The following is a 23,172-nucleotide window of genomic DNA, read 5'->3' as shown; positions in this document are numbered from 1 at the left end:
CACAAACAACTTCAAATTAATGTTTACCTTTTGCTGATCCGACATGAATGTACACTTTCCAATTTTATCCACACCCAGATCATCAGATAAGTGTCTCAGAAACCAAAACCAGGACTCCTTGGTTTTAGCTTCAACCACCGCATAAGCAATAGGAAGGATCTGGTCATTAGGATCTCTTCCTATTGCAGTCAGTAACTGGCCACCCTGAGGAGTCTTTAAGAAACACCCGTCCAAACTGATAAAGGGTCTGACATGTTGGAAGCTCTTCTTGCATGCATTGAAGCAGACATACAATCTCTGGAATACACAATAGTTCATCAATTCGGGGTTCTGGACATCCTGGGCAAAATCTGGGCTCCTAATCACTTTCAAGCTGACAGATGAAACTGGATTGGCCTTTAGAATCTTCGCACAGTAATCATTAATCCTTCTATACTGCTCCCTAAATGCACCCTGAATTTGACTTAGTGCCTCTTGCTTCCACTTGGATGCCATGGACTTGGTCACAGTAACATTCCACTTCTTGTGTGCCTTTGCTTGTAACTCTCTTATTTTAATCCTCGGATTAGACTCTACCTTCTTTTTAAACTGGACTCCAAGCCACTTAGTGTGCAGTATCCCAACTCTGTGCATTTGCATGCAGGTGTGTTGGAGGTTCAAGCTTCTTAACTACCAGGTGGATTCATCCCCAACCCTATGTGCATAGTGCCAAAATAGACAGTCCTTCTGACACACAGCTCTAACCTTGACCAAATCACACTTCTTAAATTTGATGCTCCTAGCTGTATGAACTGCATATGCGAGCAAAGTCTCCTTAAATTCTTGTTTGGATGCATAAAGTGTCCCTATCTCCCATCTATAGCTGCTCATATCCTTCAAAGGTTTATGAACTGGAAACCTTTGACCCACACGATTTGATATATCATCAGCATCATTCTCAGCATTGTCATCATCCCCCTCATCCCCACCAATCATGTGGTCCATCTCCAACTCATCACTATCTGCTCCATCCTCATCACTAAACTTATTTATACCTTTACCCTTTTCCTTGCCAGCAGTAGCTTTTTTCGGTACAGAATTACCATCATCAAATCCACTATCACCCTCAAAATCCTCATCACTATCAGTGAAGTGCACCTCTCCTGCACTGTCCCCCTGCTCATCAAATGGCATGTACTCAGGGTCCTCACTGTCTTCATCATTGGACTCACTTCCATCTACCTCAAACTCATCCCCCCCATCTCCACCCTCGGTTGCCTCATTAGGTTCGGCACTGGCCCTTGCTGCCTCAGCCTTGTGCCCTTCGAAAAAAACCAAGCCAAGCCCATCATCTGTTCCCTCTTCTGCAACTCCCCTAATGTCAACGTAACCCACTTCTGGAAACGACTCGGCATCGCCCACATCATGAACCACATACAACTCTACCAAGCCCCGTAACCCAGCAATGTTGCACATCTCGATTGCTTCTGTGTCACCCTTCAGCATCTCCAAGCAAGTCTCCAAATCATCAAAGCTTGGATCTTTATACCACAATGCAACAATGTTGGCCTGCAAGTAACCAAACTGCTTTAGTTCTTCAGAGGCCTCAAACAAAGACCAACGATCGCTGTCAATGTCCTCGATGATGGTACTTTGACCCTTACGGTACTTAAAAACCCCCTCCTCATATCCGAATGCACCCCACCCTCACGTTCATATACACCATCTTCTGCTCAGTCAACCCTGCCATACAGCATAATACATTACTCACAAACATATATCCAAACCCTAGCTATAGCAGCAGACTCAAAAGCCTGCATTCAACCCCGAAATGCTCAGACAGAGCAACATGGTGATGAAATGCAAACCCCCAACATGTTGTGAATAGTTGACGTGATTGCTTGAGGGATAGAAAGTAATCGTACCTGACCAATCAGCTATTGCAGCGATGAAGATCACTCACTAATGTCTCAGCACACCGATTCTCAACCTTAACCCCCTAACGGCGACAATGCTTTCTGTACACCCTCTTCACACCTACGTCTAAGGTTTCACACCAACATTTCAATTTTCAAGTGTTTCAAGGAAGTTTATGAGTTACTTGATGAGGAGGTATGCACTTCGCGGGAATGAAAATTAGGGGAGAGAAACTGCAAGGATAGAGTTGTCATTAAAATTTATTTTTGGTGCGAAAGGACCATTTTAATACAACTGTCAACTTTGGGGACAATTTTGTTTAAAAAAATAACTTAGGGATGAAACAAATTTTTGACCCCTACGTTAGGGACCAAAATTGAACTTAACCCAAACAAAAAAGTAAAATGGCAAGAAAATAAATTAATAACTAAGAAAACTCTTAACTAGGGTTGACAAGTAGAAGTCATGTCCTCGTTATCATCATCAATTGTGATGGTAATTTTATTTCACTTTCACTTAGTTAACCTCTGCAAGGAAGGTAAGTCAAGTGAGCAAAATCAACTTAGGTTCGCAGGTCCTAATCACCAAGACTAGATTTAGTGAAGCCTAAGCCTATCAGCTATTTCCAATTACCCTTCAACAAGAGAATTTGATGACTCTATAGCCTTAACTAATTAATCCAAGTCAAGAATATAAAAAGCTAATTTAAAATCTTCCCAAGCATTTTATCAAACACTTGGAAGGCACAAAATAAAAACATAGAAGATTAACAAGACACAGAAAAATCTAAACAAACCAAAGTAAAGAAATAAAATTAACAAGGCAATTAAATAATAAGAAACATAAAATATAAATTGCATTAATATGAATAAAAGGAAACAAGAAGAATTCATAAACCAAATTGGTAACATAAAGGAATCCAAGATATAAGTAGATAAACCAAAGTGCTAGAATAAACAAGAGCATAAGAAAACTAAATTAAAGGAACATTGAACCTGAATTTGAGAAGAAATAATCCTAAAACTAAGAGAGACCCTAAAACCTAGAGACAGGAGAGAGCCTCTCCTCTCTCTCTCTCTAGAGAACTACATTTAAAACCTACAATTGTGAATAATGATAAGTGAATGATTGATTCTGCTCCACTCCTAGCCTTTAATCTGTGTTTTTGGGCTTGAAACTGGGCCAAAAATAGCCCAAAAATTTCCCCAGTGATTTCTGATACGTACAGCACGTGGCTCCGTCACACGTACGTGTCGCCCATGCGTACACGTCATCCACAGGTACGCGTCGCCTAAGAAGAAGGCAATTATGGCAAATTACATATCATTTTGAAGCCCCGGATGTTAGCTTTCCAACACAACTAGAACCATCTCATTCGGACCTCTATAGCTCAAGTTATGATCGATTTAATACGAAGAGGTCAGACTTGAAAGCTTTGCAATTCCTTCAATTTCTTATATTCCTTCCACTTTTGCATGCTTCCTTTCCATCCTCTAAGCTATTTCTGCCCTATAAACCCTGAAAACACTTAACAAACATATCATGGCATCGAATGGTAATAAGAGAGGATTAAAATTAGCAAATTTAAGGTCAAAGAAGCATGTTTTCACTCATAGTACAAAATTAGGAGAAAAAATGTAAAACATGCGAATTGTATGCATAAGTGTGAGAATAATGGATAAAATCTACTAAATTAGGCACAAGATAAATCCTAAAAATGGGGTTTATCAATATTACAGACAATTGATGGGATTAATCAAGAGTTGAAGAACATTAGAAAATGGATGCAGTATGTATGCTTAGGGATAAGTATATGTATTATGTGTTTGTTCATAACACATTTAATCAGTAGTTGTAATTCCTTCTAAGTAGAAGGCTGTGTTGTCACTTTCATTTTCACCAGTATCTAAATACAAAGGGTTTTTCCAAGTTTATTAATACAAATGGTTGGTTCAATTTTATTTCTAGTACAATTCCTGTGCAACAAAACTAACTGAAGATCTAATTCATTATGAACAATAAGTAAGCATAACTATGATAATCTATCATTAACAACAAATTGAAACACAAGTCATGAAGCTAGAGGCTTAAACAGCAAACTACAATTTCATTATTCTCTTTTCTTATATTTATTTCAACAAATGTCATAATGAATATTTCTATTTTCCACAGTGTCACCTCAAACTGGTCACATCATACAATACCGTGCCACCTGACCTTCACCATCGCCGAAAAATTTACTTAGGCTACGGAAGGGTAGAATTGACAACAGAGTTTTATATTCATGTGTAGAAATGACTCTTAAAAAATTGAGGAGTACATATGTACTCCGTGTGAAAATTCGGGTGTACTTTTGTCTATTTTTCCATATAAGAATATGAATTTGATTGAATTCAAATAGTTATAAATTAATTTAATTTACTTATAATAAAATAATTTCTAAAAATAAGGAACTCCAATTTATAAAATAAATTATAACTTGTTTATATTTATATTTTCAAAAATCTGAGTCGTTACATGTCCTCGTCGCCACTGGCAAACTTCTCCGTAGAAAGCGAATTCTCGACGATGTTCTTCATATACTTGAATCATCAAGGTCAATAGTTCGCGGTGATGCATCCGTTGCTGATACCATACCTCTAGAGTTTTACTTTGTACCAAAGAAGGATATTAAAGTTTGGTAGAACGGTGACGTTAATTATTTAACATTAACTTTATGACAAGACTATATTAAAGTTAAATGATTTTTTTTTAATTTAAATAAGGCACATTAAAATTTAAAAACTAAAATAAGATTAGATCTAATACTAAAATATCAATTTAATACTTTATCCAAATTATTATTATTATTATTATTATTATTATTATTATTATTATTATTATCAAAATTTTTTCGATCCTGTCGCTGAGAGGAGTAGAATCTTGACCTGTAAAAGAATCTTGAAGGTATATACGAATGCATGACAAAGTTCTGGCGCCTGTTTGTTGTGGCGTGGGGACCTAATTTTAAGTATTTCTTCTGTGTGTTTTAAATTAATTAAGGCCAGTGTAGTCAAATTGTAACGGACAAAGTAATTCAGGAATCTTGTGCTACTTGTAAAACTCGAATGAACTCAAGAAACAGATACATTTCGAAATACCTAACCCTAGCACGTGATCGAGCTTAGTTATGCAGGAAGTCAATTCAATAATTTATGATACTATAATCGCATTAATGACCACGATCAACACAGTGAATTAAATAATTTGTTCTTAAAATGCAATAGTACTAGTATAATAATAAATGTAAATTTTAAGGATATAATAAACTTTCAGAGCATCAAATGAAAAAGCATTTAACCTAAAGAAAAAAGGAATTAATAAAAGTTAAAAGTATAGAAATGAACATGATTAAAGCATGTAATAAAAAGCGATTTTTTTTTTCAAAGATTAAGTATTTGTTTGGGTGCTATTATTTTGTTAAAAAAAGATTTTTTCAATGAAAAAAAATCTTTTTTTATTTTTAGCGTGTTTGACAAATTTTTGGTAATAAAAGAAAAAAGTACTAGAAAAAAAAAGATCTTTTTTTAGAAACTGTAATTTACATCTTTTTTTAAAAGATTTTTTCTTCTGAAAAAAAATGTTTTTCATGTAATAAATAAACAAAAAATTACTTTTATATTATTATACACAAACATAATTGATAGATAAAAAGATTTTTTTCCATGAGATATCCAAATATAAAATTACTTTTATTTTTCCATAAGATCTTTTAAAAAAAGATAACTCGAAAAAAGATCTTATTTTAAAAGTTTACCCAAACAAGCCCTAAATATATTTTATCTTTAAATTTTGTCAAAAACTTTAAAATACCTTTAAATTTTGTTTTGTTTTAATTTTATTTCTTAAGTTTTCGATTTGCATCAAATATATTTCTAACAATTAAATTTTAAAAAAAATTCGAACTAATCTAATAATAATACATGATAAATATATTTTATTTATTTGTATTAAAAGTTATTCTTATGAAATTATTTTTAAATTATTCATAATTTTTTTAAAAACTTAGTCGTTAAAAATAAATTTGATACAAATTAAAATCTGTTAGAATAAAATTAAAATAAAATAAAACTTAAAAATATTCTTAAATTTTTTAATAAATTTCAAAAAACAAAAATATATTTTACGTTTTCTTAAATTTTTCTTCCGCCACCCTTTTCTTTGTGTCTCTCTTCCCTAGCCGTTGATGTTTTCAAATTTTTTTTATTAATTCATAAATTTATTGGCGGAAATGCTCATAAATATCTCTAGCCAAAGTATCTAAATATAATCTGTAACCAACACTACTTTCTAATACCTCCAAAGAAAAAGGCAAAAATGCCAATGGGATATTATCACGTCCGATCAATACCTAATATAAATATTGATGAATATATATCGACAAGAAAAAATAACGGTACAAATCAATTAAATATATTGATGAAATAATATATATGCCCCATGATATAATGTTTGGTTGTATTTATATAAAAATTTATAGAAGAGACTCATACTAATTAATAAAATATTAATACTATGTTATTGTAAATGAGTTGTATACTATTATTGTATTATTTGGTTGTTATTTATATGTGAATAATACTAATTAAATATTAATACTTTGCTATTATATTGTAGATGAGCTGTAATATTACTATAGTTATCATATTATTTGGTTGTTATTTATATAAAAAATATAAATAATATCATTTGGTTGTTAATTATATAAAAAATATATAGAAGTAAGTATTACTAATTTTTTTGGTGATTTTTTTTTTGGTGACGTAAGTATTACTAATTAAATATTAATAATATATATGTTATTTTAATTATGTTGTATATTATTATCATTTACTTATATAAATATTTGGAGTAATTACCCAAATCAGTCCCCAAGGATTTTAAAAACGGACATTTTAGTCCCTAAAGAAAATTAATATATACATTAATCCTTTAAGATTTGTTCCGGCGGACAAATTAGTCCTCAGTCCAGTTTCCAGCGTGACTCATCAAGGGAGACTGCTGAGTTGGCACGTTCAGACGCACACGTGGCACTTAAGTGTCCACGTGTGCGAAAAGGACAAAATAGTCCTTGCACATTGGTGAAGAATGACGTCGTTTTGATGTTTTCTCCCAAACCTCTCGTTGCAAATAAATTTGAAATTCTTCATTGCTGAAACTGTGTAATCATAAGCTCCATTGTAAACCCTATTTCAGCTGCAATGGCGACAAGCAAAGGAAGCACTTCTTCATGGAGCCGCCAAAGAGGAAGACATGGTGGATCTAATGGTAATGGTCTCAAACACGCTGAAAACAGCAAAGTAAAAAAAGTTGAATTTTCGAAACGGAAATACCCAAAATGCCTGTGCGATTTGTATGCAATAATCTCCATTTCAAGGACTCCAGAGAATCCGGGTAGACTTTTTTTTGGATGCCCACTATATAAGGTAATTAATTTTAGGGATTCTACTAATTTATCTTGTACTATGAATGGTAATGAATAATATCGTTGTGTGATAAACAGGAAAAACTACCGCATTGCAAGTTCTTTGCATGGGTTGATCAATTATTTAACATCAATTTGGATTATGATTGTTTGGAGGATGTTGCAATGGATGGTTGTGAGACTACTGGTCATGTTTCACATATGTTTGCTGCTAACATTGCTGGTTTGGAGCATAAAGTGATGGAATTGCAAAGTAGAGTTGACATGTTAGAAATTCATCAAAATGTAGTCCCAGAAATTGAGTGGAAGACGAGATGTTTTAATGTAGTGTTTGTTATTATCATGTATGCATTGTTAGTTTTGGTCATGGGAGTTGGAATTGCTTCTTTGTAACTGGTATATAAGCATTGATTCAGTTCAAGGTGTGAATCACATTTGCATTCTATTTTCTTTGTGAATTGAATCAAAGTTAAATTGAATCAAAGTTAAATGAAACAAAATATTTACAACATATTAGTGTTTATAGGTCTAAAAAAAATTAAAAGGATGACCATTATAAAATCATTACAAAATCATAAATATTTAAAATATTATTCAAACATAATTGCTTGAACAAATATGTCCTTTGTAGAAGCTGAAAACTAGTTTTTAGCATTCTATCAATTCCCTTCTTTGGTTCACAAACAAGACTTATTTAACTTTGTTATGCTTTTTGGTAAAAGCTCCCCTGCCAACACGTTACAATCATCTTTCTCGGAGTATTTAATAGTTTCTTATACTAGCATAATCACAAAAGTGAGGTGGTATGTTATTTGGCAAATAAAAAACATAATACCCAAGCAATTAGTAAATAACATAAGTGGTGTTTTCATAGATTTTTTCCCTAGATTTAGTTTATAAATTCATATACACAGTTGATGTGATATATCAAACTCTGAAGATACTATAAAGAGAAATTAACAATAAAACAGCAGCAATACTTGCAATACCAAATATGTTGCTCTAACAACTTTAAAACATAATAGCTACTTAAACCAGCAATGACAACATTCATGCATACACCAGTCTAAACATGATTCAAAAACAAAAGAGAGTTTTGTCCGAAACAATCTCTTATCTAATGGAGCATTAACAGTATTTCAAGTTTTCTTCATAACCAAAAAGAGATTAAACTAAGACATCAAAATAGCCAAATCATTTGTCCTTAGTTTGCAGTTTTTCATCACTTCTTTCTCAGATGCTTGAAACTAGGATTTGGGATAAACTGAAACATCCTCGATGCAGTCCCCTCACTTGCAGCTACAACAGTTTCTGCTGAGACTCCACGAGTGGTTCCAGGTGGTAAAATAAGAGGGGGTGTGCTAGAATGGATTGTTGCAGGATGATGAGGCCTAATGATAGGTTGCTTGGCCCTTGTACTTGGTAGATTAGATGTTCCATAGTTACCTGCAACTTGACACAATGTATTTGAGACAGTGCTCTGCAAGGATTAAACAAAGTAATGTTAGCATAACTATCGGACTAGCAGCACAATGTGAATACTTAGTAATCCTTTCACTCATAACATTAGTCACGAAATCAGGTTGTTGCTGCCTAAGTCGGAAGGGAATGCTCAACCACAGTCTAAAACAGGAAAAAATACATACATAAAATAGTCCTTCAGCTATTTTAAAAATTCACAATATAGTCCCCATAGATTTTTAAAATACCCAGTGTAGTCCCTATTGAGTATTACTAAATCCTATTTAGTCCCTTTAAGAGATATGCAACAATATGCTTGGTTGTGGTTACTACCTGCACTTGGGGTGCTGACAGAGAGATATGGATCTCTTCTGCTGGTTGGGTTGGGGTTCCAGAATTTGCTCCAACTTTTGTTGTTCTTTTGCTCGGAATAGTTGGTTTTTTAATTGTTGCTGTTGGAGGACTGATAAACCACTATTTTATGGTTTACAATGTGCTTAATTGTGTGGTTTTATCATGGTCTTTATCCACTTATTCATATAATTAGCATGCATTTATATTTCCTTCCTAAAATTATTACATGATTGAAAACATGCTTCTTTGGTCTTAATTTAGCTAATCTTAATCCTCTCTTATTACCATTCGATGCCTTGATTTGTGTGTTAAGTATTTCAGGCTTTATAGGGCATGAATGAGTGAGAGGTTAGGAAGGAAGCTTGCAAAAATGGAAGGAACAAAAGAAGTTGAGGAGATGACCAGCGAGAAGTGACGCGTACGCGTCAGCGACGCGACCGCGCGGAAGAAAGGAATCCGCAGTGACGCGGCCACATGGCTCATGCGGCCGCGCGGATTGGAAAAGCACAAGTGACGTGGAAGCGTGGACAACGCGAATGCGTGGCAGGGAAAAATGCGAATGATGCGTCCGCATGGATGACGCGATCGCGTGGCGTGCGCGATCTGCAGAATTACAAAAGTCGCTGGCAGAGATTCTGGGCCACATTTCAACCCAGTTTTTGGCCCAGAAACACAGATTAAAGTCAGGGAACTTGCAGAGACTTATCATGCTTTTCATAATTCACTTTTCATGATTTAGGTTTAGTTAGAGAGAGGTTCTCTCCTCTCTCTTAGGATTAGGATTTAGGACTTCTCTTAGTTTTAAGAGTGACTCTCGATCCGAGGTTCAATGTTCTTTTACCTTATATTTATCTCTTATTTTCAGATACCATTAATGCTTGCTTGTATTAGTTATGTTGCCTATTTGGCTTATGCTACATTCATGTTATGATTTTCTTATTTAATATTACTTGAGATATTTCAGTTCAATATTGCTCTTTTTATTCATGTTATTGATCATTCCCAATCTGCAGATATTCTTATTCCGGTAGATTTAATTTTCTTCCCTTTTGGTCTTGGTTACGAAATCAATAACTCAAGAGTTATCTTAGCTCAACATAATTGATAACTGTTATCTTTGCTAATTGAACTGAACTTCAATAATCCCAACCTTTTCTTAGGAAATAAATAGGATTCGAAGGTCAACTAATTAGTCCCTTGACTTTCCCTTGCTTTAGCAAAGGTTAACTAAGTGGAATTAAGATTCAACTTTCATTATTGTTGATAAGAATAACTGATGAGCAGATAATTTATACGCTTTTTGGCATTGTTTTTAGGTAGTTTTTAATAGGTTCAAGCTACTTTTAGGGATGTTTTCATTAGTTTTTATGCTAAATTCACATTTCTGGACTTTACTATGAGTTTGTGTGTTTTTCTGTGATTTCAGGTATTTTCTGGCTGAAATTGAGGGACCTGAGCAAAACTCTGATAGGAGGCTGACAACGGACTGCTGATGTTGTTGGAATCTGACCTCCCTGCACTCGAAATAGATTTTTTGGAGGTACAGAACTCCAAATGGCACGCTCTTAATAGCGTTGGAAAGTAGACATCCAGAGCTTTCCAGCAATATATAATAGTCCATACTTTATTCATGATTAGACGACGTAAACTGGCGCTCAACACCAGTTCCATGCTGTTGTCTGGAGTCAAACGCCAGAAACACGTCACGAACCAGAGTTGAATGCCCAAAACACATTACAACTTGGCGTTCAACTCCAAAAGAAGCCTCAGCTCGTGGATAGATCAAGCTCAGCCCAAACATACACCAAGTGGGCCCCGGAAGTGGATTTATGCATCAATTACTTACTTCTGTAAACCCTAGTAGCTAGTTTATTATAAATAGAACTTTTTACTAGTGTATTAGACATCTCTGGACGCCTAGTCCTTAGAACTTCATGGGGGCTGGCCATTCGGCCATGCCTGAACCTTTCACTTATGTATTTTCAACGGTGGAGTTTCTACACACCATAGATTAAGGGTGTGGAGCTCTGCTGTACCTCAAGTTTTAATGCAATTACTACTCTTTTCCTTTAAATTTCATTTATTCCTGTTCTAAGATATTCGTTGCACTTCAACTTGATGAATGTGATGATCCGTGACACTCATCATCATTCTCACCTATGAACGCGCGTGATTGACAACCACTTCCGTTCTACCTCAGACCGGGCGCATATCTCTTGGATTCCTTAATCAGAATCTTCGTGGTATAAGCTAGAATTGATGGCGGCATTTATGGGAATCCGGAAAGTCTAACCTTGTCTGTGGTATTCTGAGTAGGATTCCGGGATTGAATGACTGTGACGAGCTTCAAACTCCTGAAGGCTGGGCGTTAGTGACAGACGCAAAAGAATCAAGGGATTCTATTCCAACCTGATTAAGTACCGACAGATGATTAGCCGTGCTGTGACAGAGCATTTGGACCTTTTTCACTGAGAGGATGGGATGTAGCCATTGACAACGGTGATGCCCTACATACAGCTTGCCATAGGAAGGAGTGATGAAAGACTAGAAGGAAGAAGTAGGAAAGTAGAAAAAGAAAGAGCACAGTATCTCCATACACCTATCTGAAATTCCCACCATTAATTTACATAAGTATTTCTATCCTATTTTATTTATCTTTTAAATATCTAATCCAATTACAATTGAATCCGCCTGACTGAGATTTACAAGATAACCATAGCTTGCTTCATACCAACAATCTCTGTGGGATCGACCCTTACTCACGTAAGGTTTATTACTTGGACGACCCAGTACACTTGCTGGTTAGTTGTGCGAAGTTGTGAATTAAATTTTAGACACCATGATATTGAGCACCATGTTTTTGGAGCCATTATCGGGGAATTAATTCCATACAACAATAAAGAATACGAATCACAATTTTGCCTACCAATAACTAAGTCTGGACTTCCAATTTTTCATACCTTGCCAAGAGTTTGCTTTATAGTTGTTTATTTATTTTAATTGTTATTTAAATTACTTGTCATACTTCTTTCTTAATTCTAAAACCCCCAATTTTACCTTTTTCATAGCCAATAATAAGAACATACTTCTCTGTAATTCCTTGAGAAGACGACCCGAGGTTTGAATACTCGGTTATCAATTTCAAAGGGGTTTGTTACTTATGACAACCAAAACGTTTGCACGAAGTGTAAAACCCGGTTAATTAACGGCTAATTAACCCATAAATGAGAATTTATTCTAGAAAGCCTAAAATGTGATTTTTATGGCTAAATGTGATAGAGGAGATTGAGACGAGAATTTTGGTACCAATTTTGTAGAATTCGGACCAAGATTGGACCGAACGGGCCAAATCGGGCCAACCGGACCCAAAGTGGGCCCTTGGCCCAACATAACTTAACCAAAACCCTAGTTTTCAACACTCTCTCTCCTCATTTGTTACACACACAAGCTGAAAATAGAAAGAAAGGGAGGAAGAACACTCTCTCAAGTTCTCTCCCTTGGTTGATCTTCAAATCACCATAACTTTTGATCTAGAGCTCCGATTGCCGCCCCGTTTGTGGCCACGCATTCACCGCGGAGAGCTCTACAAAACCCATATAATCAATCTTGAGGTAAGCCACGTATTGCTGTTCGAAATCTCAGCCCTTATTTTCGAGTTTCATGGGTTAAATGTTGAGATTTTGGGTTCTTTGATGTTATAGGACCCAACTCTCTTGAAGAAGAAGGTTAATCTTGTCTCCTTGGACCTTGGAGGTGGTAAGATTCTCAACCCTAGTGTATTTTGTTGTTTTATGATGCTTGGGTTTTGAGATGTTGTGTATGGGTATGATGATTGTGGCTTAGGTTGTGTGTATGTGAATATTGGAGCTTGATTGGTGACTTTGAAAAGCTTGGAAAGGGTTTGGTGGTGAAAAATCTGTTCTTGGAGGTGTTGAGGCCTTGAGAGCTTGTGGATAAGTGGTTTGGAAGTGCTCCGGTGGAGCTTGGGAAAATCGGCTAAGGTATGGTTTCGGTTTCCCGTATCTAATATGTAATGTGGTAGGAAATACTTAGGCTAGAGGCCCTAAGATAGGCATTGAATGGTTGATGTTGTTAAATGATTGAGATATATGATGTGGTCATATATGTGATGATGATTATTGATGCCTTAATGGTATGATGTATGAGAAGTATGCATGTTGTGATATATGCTTGATGATTGGTTATGGTTGAATTGTGGGTTGAACCATGTTGATGGTGAATATGATATTGATTATGTATAATGATGGTTAATTGGAATTGGTGTTGTTGAAAATTGGCATGAGGAATAGTATATGATATGTCAATGTGTTTGAGTTTGAGCCACTTGGGTGAAGTGGGGTAAAATGATGAGATAGTGATTGTGTATATTGTGGTAATGTGTCAATGTGTGAGTTGAGGAGGCTTGATGTTGAGTTTGATACATTTTGATTGTTTTCAAAGAAAAGGGATGAAATTGGCATGTTTTGATTGACTTTGAAAGGAGTTGAAAATGGTTTGTTTTGAAAATGGCATATTGTGGTTTTGTATGAAAATATAGTTTTTGGGCATACTTTGACAGGACATAACTTGGACTACGGATCTCCGTTTTGTACCAAATCTGTTTAGAAATGAAATTGGATCCGGGATGTCCATGCCGTTCGAAGAACGGGTGAAAAACGATTTAAAATGAGGAAGTTATGTCCGTTGGAAGATTGGGGTTTAAATCTGTGAAATTCTGCAGCTTTTAACTTAGAAAATCTTTAGCAGAATGACCCTTGCGCGTGGGCGCACCTGGCGCGTATGCGCCGATCTTCCGTGAAGTGCAATCCACGCGTACGCGTGATGTGCGCGGGCGCGCCGATTGTGCTGCACCCAATGCCCAGCCATTTTCCCGAGAGTTATGCCAGAACTGTGCCGGTGTTGTGCCTGGGGCACGAGAACACCCGCGCGTACGCGTGGTTGACGCGTGCGCGTCGATGGGCAAGTTTGGAATCCACGCGTTAGCGTGCACGACGCTTGCGCGCCGATGAGTTTTTGAGGCCATCCACGCGTGCGCGTGGAGTGCGCGTACGCGTGGCCCTATTTTCATCCCAAAGTTGATTTTTGAGTTTTAAAAGCCAAATCTCATACTTCTAAGCCTCCGATCTCACCATTCATTTCTTAAATCATCATAATATGCCTAGCTATTAGAAAGGGGCTAGTGAATGTGATAACTTGCGAGTGAAGCAAGGGAAAAATGTATGATCAATGAGGATCAAGATGATTATGTGAGATGCGGAGGATGGTGGTGGAAGTGTTTGTTATGCCATGGGCCGAAAGGCTATAATTGTTAATGAAATGGCTGGTTATGGATTTAACCGTGAGCCGGAATAGCTGTGTATGCTATGAATATTGGCTGGTTCTGGATTGAACCGTGAGCCGGAATGGCTGATATAGATGTTGATCCATGGATGAGAATTCATGCATGTTGATGCTGAGTTATTGATAATTTTGAAATTGCACTTCCACTATCTGAGGTACGAGTTTCCTTGGGTAGTAGCAGTGGCTAGCCACCACGTGCTCCAGGTTGAGACTCGAAGCTCTGTTAACCCTATGTCGTAAGTGTGGCCGGGCACTGTGAAAGGCCCGGATGAGCTCGAACCCCCGTAAATATTCACCATTGAGGGTGATGGATATGGATCATGTTTATGATCAAGTTTATAACGAGTATAACTCGAGTTTGGGGATGCACGACAGAGGGACAGTCCAATGGTTAGCGACCAGGACTTGTCGGGTTGGCTCTATAACCGACAAGATGATATCATCGGCCACTAGGGACAGGCATTCATCATATGCATATTATGTGAATTGTTTGAGATTGCCTATTTGACTGCATTTTACTTGCTAATTGTCTAAATGTCTTAACTGCTCCTAATTGTATATTCTTTGTCTGATATAACTGTGTTTGCTATAATATACTCCTGCTGGTGGTTGGGAGGTTTGAAGGAATTGGAAAGGGAAGTATTAGTTAGACTGAAGAATCTTTAGTCAGATGCCCTTATATGGTTTAGCTTGTTTATAAGCTTGATATTATATGGAGGAAGTTCTAGGACTGCCTTTGGCTTTCCTCTATTATTATGTATTATATATGTGGAAGCTGTTACCATGCTGGGGACCTCTGGTTCTCACCCATGCGGATTTTGTGGTTTTCAGATGCAGGACGTGAGGTGTCCCGCTGATGCATGCTGGAGACTTCTATGTTGCGAAGATCCTTTGTTCTCGGGGCTATGTTTTTGGTTTATATGTCTTGCTTAGATACTTTTCTCTCCATTAAATAATACGAACTGTGATGACTCCTCTTATGGGAGATTTTGGAGAATAGGTTTTATGTATTTGTGTCCCTTTGGGTTTCCTTTGGGGTTTTCCCTATTTTATCATATGTATATATGTTATGCTCGGACCGGTTATCTTCGCAGCCGGATCTTGAGTCTTGATATTCCTGTTTTTGACACTCCTTTGTATATATATAATCTCGCGTTGGTTTATCCTTGTTCGATACGTTATCGATCGGAGTGATGCGCTTTTGAGTTGCGGTTTTTGTTTACCCCTTTTTCTACAAAGGCTCCTAGTTATAATCAATCTTTCATACTACTATACGTACTAAATTTTTATTTTAGAGGTCGTAATACCTTGCCATCTCTGAATTATGACTTAAGCATAAGACTCTGTATGGTAGGGTGTTACATTATGGTATCAGAGCAGTTCGTTCCTGTAGAGCCTGAGGGATGGACTGATTATGTTTCTGTGCATTCTCTGTGTGTGTGTTATGTGCTATTAGTATATCTGCTTGATATATTTGGCATAGACGTTCATGAGCATGCATTTGGGACTTTGAAGTACTAGACTTCCGATATTGAGACTGATCAACTTAATATCGATTGTTTGGTATGTATAGGAACCAGATGGCCCCTCGTGGACGCGGTAGAGGTAGTGCGAGAGGTCGTACGAATGCTCGTGCGCCGGAGAATAACCCGAATGACCCGGTGAACTTCATGACTGCGTTGGAGAACATGGCTGCTGCTATGCAAGCCACTGCTGCGGCTCTTGGTCAACAGATGAACAACCATGGTAATGATGGAGGTGGAGTTCAGGGCCCAATGACCTTGGCAAACTTTTTGAAGGTTAATCCGCCTAAGTTCAAGGGAACTACTAGTCCGACTGAGGCTGATACATGGTTTCAGGCTATAGAGCGAGCGTTGCAAGCGCAAGTGGTGCCTGAAGCACAGCGTGTCGAGTTTGCTACCTATATGCTTGTCGGTGAAGCGTCGCATTGGTGGCAAGGTATCCGACGTCTTCTGCAGCAGGGTGATGACTATATCACTTGGAATGTCTTCCAAGAAGAGTTCTATAAGAAGTACTTTCCGACTTCTGCTAGGACGGCTAAGGAACTTGAATTGTTACAGCTGAAGCAGGGTGCTATGTCCATATCAGAGTATACTGACAAGTTTGAGGAGCTGTTCAGGTTCTCTCGTATGTGCCAAGGGACCCCGGTGGAATATGAGGAATGGAAGTGTGTTAAGTATGAAGGAGGACTCCGGAGTGATATCTTCAGTTCAGTGGGACCAATGGAGATTAGGACTTTCTCCGAGTTGGTGAACAAGTGTAGGGTTGCTGAAGAGTGTGTAAAAAGGGCAACCGCTGAGAAGGGGAGTCACAAAGGATCTTTCCCACAGAACCGAGGGAAGAGCTTTGCACCTAGAGGTCCGCCTTTCAAGAGGGGAGGCTCCTTCAGGAGGCCCAACAACAACAACTCCCAAGGAAAGAAGTTTGGGAAGCAGCCTCAGAATGATCAAGCTTGCACTAGGTGTGGGAGTCACCATCCGGGAGCACCATGCAAGGCCGGATGGGGTTTGTGCTACAATTGTGGAAAAGCGGGGCATAAAGCCGTCAGTTGTCCGGAGAGGCAGAAACAAGGTGCTGGGAAGGCACAACAGACTGGTCGGGTGTTCACCACTTCAGCTGTAGGAGCTGAGGGATCTGAGACACTCATTCGAGGTAACTGTGAATTAGCTGGTCAAACTTTAAATGCTTTATTTGATTCGGGAGCATCACATTCATTCATTGCATTTGAGAAAGCTCATGAGTTAGGATTGAAGATTGTAACCTTAGGTTATGACCTAAAGGTATATAATGCTACCCATGAAGCCATGGTAACTAGGCTAGGATGTCCGGAAGTTTCCCTTAGATTCAAGCAGCGTGATTTTGTTCATGATTTAATCTGCTTGCCGATGATTGGTCTTGATCTTATCTTGGGATTGGGCTGGTTATCTAAGAACCATGTTCTGCTTGATTGTTCTACAAAATCGGTGTACTTTATGCCGGAGGATACAGAAGGGCCGGTCGTGGTAAATAATTATTACTTGAATTCGATGATGGTGAATTGTTCCGGAACCGAATGTCAGGGTATCTTGTTGTTAGCCGCGGGTGTTTCGGGTGATGATCAAAGGTTGGAGCAGATTCCGGTTGTGTGTGAATTTCCGGAAGTGTTTCCCGATGATATTGATGAGTTCCCACCTAACCGAGAGGTTGAGTTTGCTATTGAGTTGGTGCCCGGGGCGGGACCAATCTCAAGTGCTCCTTATAGGATGTCACCATTAGAGATGAACGAGCTAAAGTCTCAGTTAGAGGATTTGTTGGGAAAGAATTTCATACGACCAAGTGTCTCTCCGTGGGGTGCTCCAGTGTTATTGGTGAAGAAGAAAGATGGGAGTATGCGGCTCTGTGTGGATTACAGGCAGTTGAACAAGGTTACAATAAAGAATAAGTACCCATTGCCGAGAATTGATGATCTCATGGATCAGTTACAAGGAGCTGGAGTTTTCTCTAAGATTGACTTGCGATCCGGTTATCACCAGATAAGGGTGAGGGGTGAGGATATCCCTAAGACCGCTTTTAGGACTCGTTATGGTCACTACGAGTACACTGTGATGTCTTTTGGGTTGACGAACGCTCCTGCGATATTCATGGATTACATGAATAGAGTCTTCCGTCCGTTTCTGGATAAATTCGTTGTTGTCTTCATTGATGACATACTGATTTATTCCAAGACTGAAGAAGAGCATGCGGAACACTTGAGGACCGTGTTGCAGATTCTAAAGGAGAAGAAACTTTATGCAAAACTGTCTAAGTGTGAGTTTTGGAAGAGTGAGGTGAAGTTTTTGGGCCATGTGGTGAGTAAGAAGGGAATAGCAGTAGATCCAACTAAGGTGGAGGCGGTGATGGACTGGAAACAACCAACCACCATAACAGAGATAAGGAGTTTTCTGGGTCTAGCTGGCTATTACCGAAGGTTTATCAAGGGCTTTTCACAGATAGCTTTGCCATTGACAAAGTTGACCCGCAAAGACACTCCGTTTGTTTGGACTCCTGAGTGCGAGGAGAGCTTTCAGACATTGAAGAAAAAGTTGACCACTGCACCTGTGTTAGTGTTACCCGAGTCGAATGAGCCATTCGAGGTGTATTGTGATGCCTCATTGAAGGGTCTAGGGTGCGTGCTGATGCAGCATCGTAATGTGGTGGCGTATGCCTCACGACAGTTGAGACCTCATGAAGTTAGTTACCCTACGCACGATTTGGAACTCGCTGCGGTTGTGTTTGCCTTGAAGGTGTGGAGACATTATCTCTATGGGGTTAAGTTCCAAGTTTTCTCTGATCATAAGAGCTTGAAGTACCTCTTTGATCAGAAAGAGCTCAATATGAGGCAGAGGAGGTGGATGGAATTGTTGAAAGACTACGACTTTGAGTTGCATTACCATCCGGGAAAGGCGAATGTAGTGGCGGATGCGTTAAGTCGGAAGTCGTTATATGCGGCTTGGATGATGCTTCAAGAGGAGAAGTTGCTCAAGGGATTCGAGAGTCTGAAAATCGGTGCTCGAGAAGTATCCGGAACTTTGTGTTTGAGCCGATTAGAGATCTCAAGTGATTTTAAGACCGAACTCCTAAAGGCTCATCAAAATGATGAAGCATTATGGAAAGTGTTACCGGCCATTGAGCAAGGGAAATAGTGGAGAGTGTCGGAAGAAAAAGATGGGTTATGGAGATTCAAGGGTAGAATCATTGTGCCGGATGTTGGCACTTTGAGGCAAGATATCTTAAAGGAGGCACACAAAAGCGGATTCTCCATTCACCCGGGAAGTACTAAGATGTACCATGATTTAAAGGCGATGTTTTGGTGGCCGGGTATGAAGAATGATGTGGTGGAGTATGTTTCAAAGTGCTTAACTTGTCAAAAGGTAAAGATTGAACATCAAAAGCCCGCCGGTATGTTGCAACCTTTAGAGATTCCACAATGGAAGTGGGAAAGTATTGCAGTGGACTTTGTGTCAGGATTGCCAAGGACTAGGACTGGTTTTGATGCTGTTTGGGTGATTGTGGACCAACTGACGAAGTCAGCTCACTTTTTGCCCATTCGTATGACTTACACCCTTGAGGAGCTAGCACGGTTGTACATAAAGGAGATTGTGAGACTTCATGGTGTACCTGCTACTATAATCTCTGATAGAGATCCTCGTTTCACTTCAAGGTTTTGGGGTGCATTTCAGAAAGCTTTTGGAACCCGATTAAGCTTGAGCACGGCTTACCATCCTCAAACAGATGGTCAATCTGAGAGGACGATCCAAACACTAGAGGATATGTTGAGAGCTTGTGTTTTGGACCAACCGGCGAGTTGGGATCGGTATATGCCATTGGTGGAGTTTGCATACAATAATAGTTATCATGCAAGCATCGGAATAGCTCCGTATGAGGCCTTGTATGGGAGGAAATGTCAATCTCCGCTATGTTGGTATGAAGCTGGAGGGAAAAGCTTGTTGGGACCAGAAATGATAGCTGAGACTACTGAACAGGTCAAGAAAATCCGTGATAGGATGTTTACGGCACAGAGTCGTCAAAAGAGTTACGCCGATCAAAGGCGAAAGCCCTTAGAATTTGAGGAAGGAGACCATGTTTTCCTTAAGGTTACTCCGACTACTGGAGTAGGTAGGGCAATTAAGGCAAAGAAGTTGAATCCTCGATACATTGGTCCATTTCAGATCCTAGAGAGGATTGGACCGGTGGCGTATCGGATGGCTCTACCACCTCATCTTTCGAACCTGCACGACGTGTTCCACGTGTCGCAGCTTCGGAAGTACACTCCTGATGCTAGCCATGTGTTAGAACCTGAATCGGTTCAGTTGAGGGAAGATTTGACGCTTCCAGTGGCTCCAGTCAGAATTGATGATACTAGTATCAAACGGTTGCGAGGAAAAGAGGTTTCATTAGTCAAAGTGGCATGGAGTCGAGGCGGCGTTGAGGAACACACTTGGGAACTTGAGTCGGAGATGCGAACGGATTATCCGCATTTATTCTCAGGTAATTGCATTTGAATTTTATGGGCAAAATTCCCAATTAGGTGGGTAGAATGTAAAACCTGGTTAATTAACGGCTAATTAACCCATAAATGAGAATTTATTCTAGAAAGCCTAAAATGTGATTTTTATGGCTAAATGTGATAGAGGAGATTGAGACGAGAATTTTGGTACCAATTTTGTAGAATTCGGACCAAGATTGGACCGAACGGGCCAAATCGGGCCAACCGGACCCAAAGTGGGCCCTTGGCCCAACATAACTTAACCAAAACCCTAGTTTTCAACACTCTCTCTCCTCATTTGTTACACACACAAGCTGAAAATAGAAAGAAAGGGAGGAAGAACACTCTCTCAAGTTCTCTCCCTTGGTTGATCTTCAAATCACCATAACTTTTGATCTAGAGCTCCGATTGCCGCCCCGTTTGCGGCCACGCGTTCACCGCGGAGAGCTCTACAAAACCCATATAATCAATCTTGAGGTAAGCCACGTATTGCTGTTCGAAATCTCAGCCCTTATTTTCGAGTTTCATGGGTTAAATGTTGAGATTTTGGGTTCTTTGATGTTATAGGACCCAACTCTCTTGAAGGAGAAGGTTAATCTTGTCTCCTTGGACCTTGGAGGTGGTAAGATTCTCAACCCTAGTGTATTTTGTTGTTTTATGATGCTTGGGTTTTGAGATGTTGTGTATGGGTATGATGATTGTGGCTTAGGTTGTGTGTATGTGAATATTGGAGCTTGATTGGTGACTTTGAAAAGCTTGGAAAGGGTTTGGTGGTGAAAAATCTGTTCTTGGAGGTGTTGAGGCCTTGAGAGCTTGTGGATAAGTGGTTTGGAAGTGCTCCGGTGGAGCTTGGGAAAATCGGCTAAGGTATGGTTTCGGTTTCCCGTATCTAATATGTAATGTGGTAGGAAATACTTAGGCTAGAGACCCTAAGATAGGCATTGAATGGTTGATGTTGTTAAATGATTGAGATATATGATGTGGTCATATATGTGATGATGATTATTGATGCCTTAATGGTATGATGTATGAGAAGTATGCATGTTGTGATATATGCTTGATGATTGGTTATGGTTGAATTGTGGGTTGAACCATGTTGATGGTGAATATGATATTGATTATGTATAATGATGGTTAATTGGAATTGGTGTTGTTGAAAATTGGCATGAGGAATAGTATATGATATGTCAATGTGTTTGAGTTTGAGCCACTTGGGTGAAGTGGGGTAAAATGATGAGATAGTGATTGTGTATATTGTGGTAATGTGTCAATGTGTGAGTTGAGGAGGCTTGATGTTGAGTTTGATATATTTTGATTGTTTTCAAAGAAAAGGGATGAAATTGGCATGTTTTGATTGACTTTGAAAGGAGTTGAAAATGGTTTGTTTTGAAAATGGCATATTGTGGTTTTGTATGAAAATATGGTTTTTGGGCATACTTTGACGGGACATAACTTGGACTATGGATCTCCGTTTTGTACCAAATCTGTTTAGAAATGAAATTGGATCCGGGATGTCCATGCCGTTCGAAGAACGGGTGAAAAACGATTTAAAATGAGGAAGTTATGTCCGTTGGAAGATTGGGGTTTAAATCTGTGAAATTCTGCAGCTTTTAACTTAGAAAATCTTTAGCAGAATGACCCTTGCGCGTGGGCGCACCTGGCGCGTACGCGCCGATCTTCCGTGAAGTGCAATCCACGCGTACGCGTGATGTGCGCGGGCGCGCCGATTGTGCTGCACCCAATGCCCAGCCATTTTCCCGAGAGTTATGCCAGAACTGTGCCGGTGTTGTGCCTGGGGCACGAGAACACCCGCGCGTACGCGTGGTTGACGCGTGCGCGTCGATGGGCAAGTTTGGAATCCACGCGTTAGCGTGCACGACGCTTGCGTGCCGATGAGTTTTTGAGGCCATCCACGCGTGCGCGTGGAGTGCGCGTACGCGTGGCCCTATTTTCATCCCAAAGTTGATTTTTGAGTTTTAAAAGCCAAATCTCATACTTCTAAGCCTCCGATCTCACCATTCATTTCTTAAATCATCATAATATGCCTAGCTATTAGAAAGGGGCTAGTGAATGTGATAACTTGCGAGTGAAGCAAGGGAAAAATGTATGATCAATGAGGATCAAGATGATTATGTGAGATGCGGAGGATGGTGGTGGAAGTGTTTGTTATGCCATGGGCCGAAAGGCTATAATTGTTAATGAAATGGCTGGTTATGGATTTAACCGTGAGCCAGAATAGCTGTGTGTGCTATGAATATTGGCTGGTTCTGGATTGAACCGTGAGCCGGAATGGCTGATATGGATGTTGATCCATGGATGAGAATTCATGCATGTTGATGCTGAGTTATTGATAATTGTGAAATTGCACTTCCACTATCTGAGGTACGAGTTTCCTTGGGTAGTAGCAGTGGCTAGCCACCACGTGCTCCAGGTTGAGACTCGAAGCTCTGTTAACCCTATGCCGTAAGTGTGGCCGGGCACTGTGAAAGGCCCGGATGAGCTCGAACCCTCGTAAATATTCACCAGTGAGGGTGATGGATATGGATCATGTTTATGATCAAGTTTATAACGAGTATAACTCGAGTTTGGGGATGCACGACAGAGGGACAGT

The 23,172-nt window shown here is 39.0% G+C and overlaps 2 protein-coding genes across 2 annotated transcripts; one reads left to right on the top strand and one right to left on the bottom strand.

The window, feature by feature from the left end:
* Window positions 1-669: 669 nt before the first annotated feature.
* Window positions 670-4,531, bottom strand: LOC130934105 (uncharacterized). Its single transcript, XM_057863694.1, has 3 exons — window positions 4,480-4,531; window positions 1,703-1,722; window positions 670-1,659 (listed from the first exon to the last, which is right to left on the bottom strand). Exons 1-3 carry the CDS (start codon window positions 4,529-4,531, stop codon window positions 670-672), a joined length of 1,062 nt encoding a protein of 353 aa, XP_057719677.1.
* A 2,605-nt stretch (window positions 4,532-7,136) lies between these two features.
* On the top strand, window positions 7,137-7,753 carry LOC130934104 (uncharacterized). The gene is made up of 2 exons (XM_057863693.1): window positions 7,137-7,361; window positions 7,439-7,753. The coding sequence occupies exons 1-2, from the start codon at window positions 7,137-7,139 to the stop codon at window positions 7,751-7,753; spliced, it is 540 nt and encodes a 179-aa protein (XP_057719676.1).
* The last annotated feature ends 15,419 nt before the right edge of the window (window positions 7,754-23,172 follow it).

This window comes from Arachis stenosperma, chromosome 6 (genome assembly GCF_014773155.1).
Source record: "Arachis stenosperma cultivar V10309 chromosome 6, arast.V10309.gnm1.PFL2, whole genome shotgun sequence".
NCBI classification, from domain to species: Eukaryota; Viridiplantae; Streptophyta; class Magnoliopsida; order Fabales; family Fabaceae; genus Arachis; species Arachis stenosperma.
Note: the sequence above shows the minus strand (reverse complement) of the source record. Positions and strands in the feature narration are given on the sequence as shown.